The sequence below is a fragment of the Gigantopelta aegis genome, chromosome 7 (assembly GCF_016097555.1).
Source record: "Gigantopelta aegis isolate Gae_Host chromosome 7, Gae_host_genome, whole genome shotgun sequence".
Lineage (NCBI taxonomy): Eukaryota > Metazoa > Mollusca > Gastropoda > Neomphalida > Peltospiridae > Gigantopelta > Gigantopelta aegis.
In genome coordinates this window covers 2,237,763-2,240,554 of record NC_054705.1, presented here as the reverse complement: position 1 = coordinate 2,240,554, position 2,792 = coordinate 2,237,763, and the positions used below count along the sequence as shown (strand labels likewise).

The 2,792-nt window shown below is 39.6% G+C and overlaps 1 protein-coding gene across 1 annotated transcript; it reads right to left on the bottom strand.

Annotated features, from left to right (window-relative positions):
- Positions 1–1,225: 1,225 nt before the first annotated feature.
- On the bottom strand, positions 1,226–2,410 carry LOC121377193 (tigger transposable element-derived protein 4-like). The gene has a single exon (XM_041505100.1). It carries the CDS (start codon positions 2,408–2,410, stop codon positions 1,226–1,228), a length of 1,185 nt encoding a protein of 394 aa, XP_041361034.1.
- Positions 2,411–2,792: the final 382 nt, after the last annotated feature.

Sequence of the window (2,792 nt, the reverse complement as noted above, 5' to 3'; positions counted from 1 at the left end):
AATTTTTATATTGATGCTGATCATCACTTTATTTATTTGCATTACCATAGTTTGACACCCAATAGCCGATGTATTTTTCGTGCTGGGGTGTCGTTAAACATTCATTCATTCATTCATTCATTTGCGGTTTATGATTTCGAGAGTTGTGTATTGCAAGTTCTCTAAATGTTGAAAAATTGCCCTGACACTGATTACACGAATACGATTGAGGTCTACTGATACATGCTAAAACGTGATTTTCGAGCTTGGTTCGGTTTGAACACTGACACGAACAGTTTAAACATTTTAAAGTATGTTCATGAAACCGTTTAACATGTCTGTGATAGATATCTTTTCTGGTAAAATGTTCACCACACAGTTCACACATAAAAATGTGTGACTGATTGAAACAATTCCTTTTATGCCTAATAAGATCAGCATTCCGAGAAAAGCGGCTCTGACACAGATCACACAAAAATATTCTGCATGTTGTGTGAGAGGACATTTTGAAGTACTGTTTATTCTTGTTTAGATTAATTATAAACTATTTATTGCTAATTGCATATATTAATGATTACATATTCTGGCTATTCTGGATAACATATTAAACTATCTACAGTAAAGTACGCTTATAACGAACTGCAAGGGACCAGCTTCATTGGTTCGTTATAACAGTAGTTCGTTGTACACATTTGCAGAAGTTGGTAATTTTTATTCCGAAAGTCGGCCATTTTGAATTTTGAACTCAATATAATAGTAAAAAAAATAAAAAATGCCTTGGTGATTATAAGACATTTATAAAAAATATATCATTTATTACAATCAATAAATACAACAAAACATTACTGAAAGATCACATCAAAAGAGTTTAGTGAATTACATGTACCTAATCACGTTTCGTCACGTAATCGTGGTTTGTTTACTTAGCGTTGGACGCATAACTTCTAATGCCGAGTCAATGTCCGCAATGCTGTCAAATACTGGCAATCGAATATCTCCTTTGCTCTGAAAAAACAGTCTGACTATCTCGAGTGCCTTGTGCGTTTCAACTGCTGTGGGCGTTGGCTGTTCGGGTGGCTCCTGTGTATCGTCCTCTGGTTCAGAATCACTGTGGCCGTCTCGTTTTCCGATAATCTCTGAAACGATGTCGTCATCTGTCAGCTGTTCGGTGATTACAACTTGCTCGTCTGCAGTGAGATAATCTTCCAGAGTGACACCATCTGGCACTGGCATGGCTCTCACGAGTTCATTCCACACTGTCTGTAGATTTGCTAACGGGGTGTTCAGAACTCTCAGAACAAGCAGCACTTTTGAACCCACCCTTTGCAAAACAGTTCACGATACACGATGAGGTCACGTGACGCCAAGCACGATGGGCTGTGTTGATTGCCGTCAAGATGGAAACTGAGTGCTCCTGTTGACTGTCGAATGCCTTGATGATGTCACTCATCATCTCTCGTCGATAGTTCACTTTTACGTTTGCGATTATTCCCTGGTCCTTCGGCTGGATTTTCGAGGTAGTGTTCGGGGGCAAAAAAGTCAGTGTTATACTGGTTAATCCGGAAACTTTCGGATGCGCTGGACAGTTGTCGACTAGTAAAAGGATTTTTCTTTTTTGCCTTTTCATGCTCTTGTCTAGATCTTTCACCCATTCTGTAAACAATGCTCCTGTCATCCACGCTTTCTTGTTTGATCTGTAGTCCACTGGTAAACTTCGCACATTCTTGAAGCACCTGGGTTTTGCCGATTTCCCTATCACCAATAACTTTAACTTTTCGGTACCGGTCATGTTGGCAGTGACAAGCAGTGTTATTCGATCTTTTGATTTCTTGCCGCCGTGACACTGTTCTCCTTTCAGTTGAAGCGTTCTTTGAGGAACAAGTTTGTAGAACAGTCCTGTTTCGTCTGCGTTGAAAATATCTTTTGGATGAAACACGGCAAGGTAATTTGGAAGTTTTGAAGTCAGCCAGTTATCAACAACCTCTTGGTTTACTGCGGCACTTTCACCATGCATAGCTTTGGAAATAATTCCCAGTCTTTGTTTAAAACGTTCTACCCATGCATTGTTTGCCTTAAAATTCACATGGCCAAGTTTGGCTGCCAGTTCGTCCGCTTTTTGCATAAGTAGTGGTCCACTCAAGGCGATGTTTTTATTGCGTGCTGACTTGAACCACAAAAAGAGAGCATCGTCGACATCTTGAAATTCGGACGTGCGAATTCGTTTTCTAGCTGTGTTGAATTCTGAAGATTGACATTTTGATAAAATCGTTTCCCTCTGTTTCAAGATGGTACTGAGAGTGGATTTGGGAATCCCGAACTCAGCTGCTATGTCTTTCTTTGATTTTTGTCCGAGATCAACAGCTGCAACGATTTGAAATTTCACATCTAGATCGAGCGCTTTTCTTTTGCGTGATGTTTTCGTGTCCGTCATGATTGCATACTGAACGAAAAACTGACACGGATTTATAACAAACAAAGAGAATCCCATTAATTATCGCTGATTAATATCATTGTATATATATATTGAGTTGAACGTGTCAGACTGTTTTTGGAGTACGGTTGATCTCACGGCTCAGCTGTCCGTTAACACTGATTGGTTTGATACATAACGGTTCCGGTATAATTAGTGACTTAATCCCTTAATTGATACCTGTTCCCAAGTCCAGACAAACAAAAGTTATTTAGGCTGTTGTTTTAGTGCGGTCGTGCGGTCGATCCCACGGCTTTGCAGCGTTTTACACTGATTGGTTTGATACGTAATGCTTCGGGTATTCACGGTTCATTATGTAAACACTTATTTACACTGGAATTAA

Coding starts and splice junctions, on each gene's coding strand:
- LOC121377193 (XM_041505100.1), bottom strand. CDS start 2,410: ATGACGGACACGAAAACATCACGCAAAAGAAAAGCGCTCGATCTAGAT.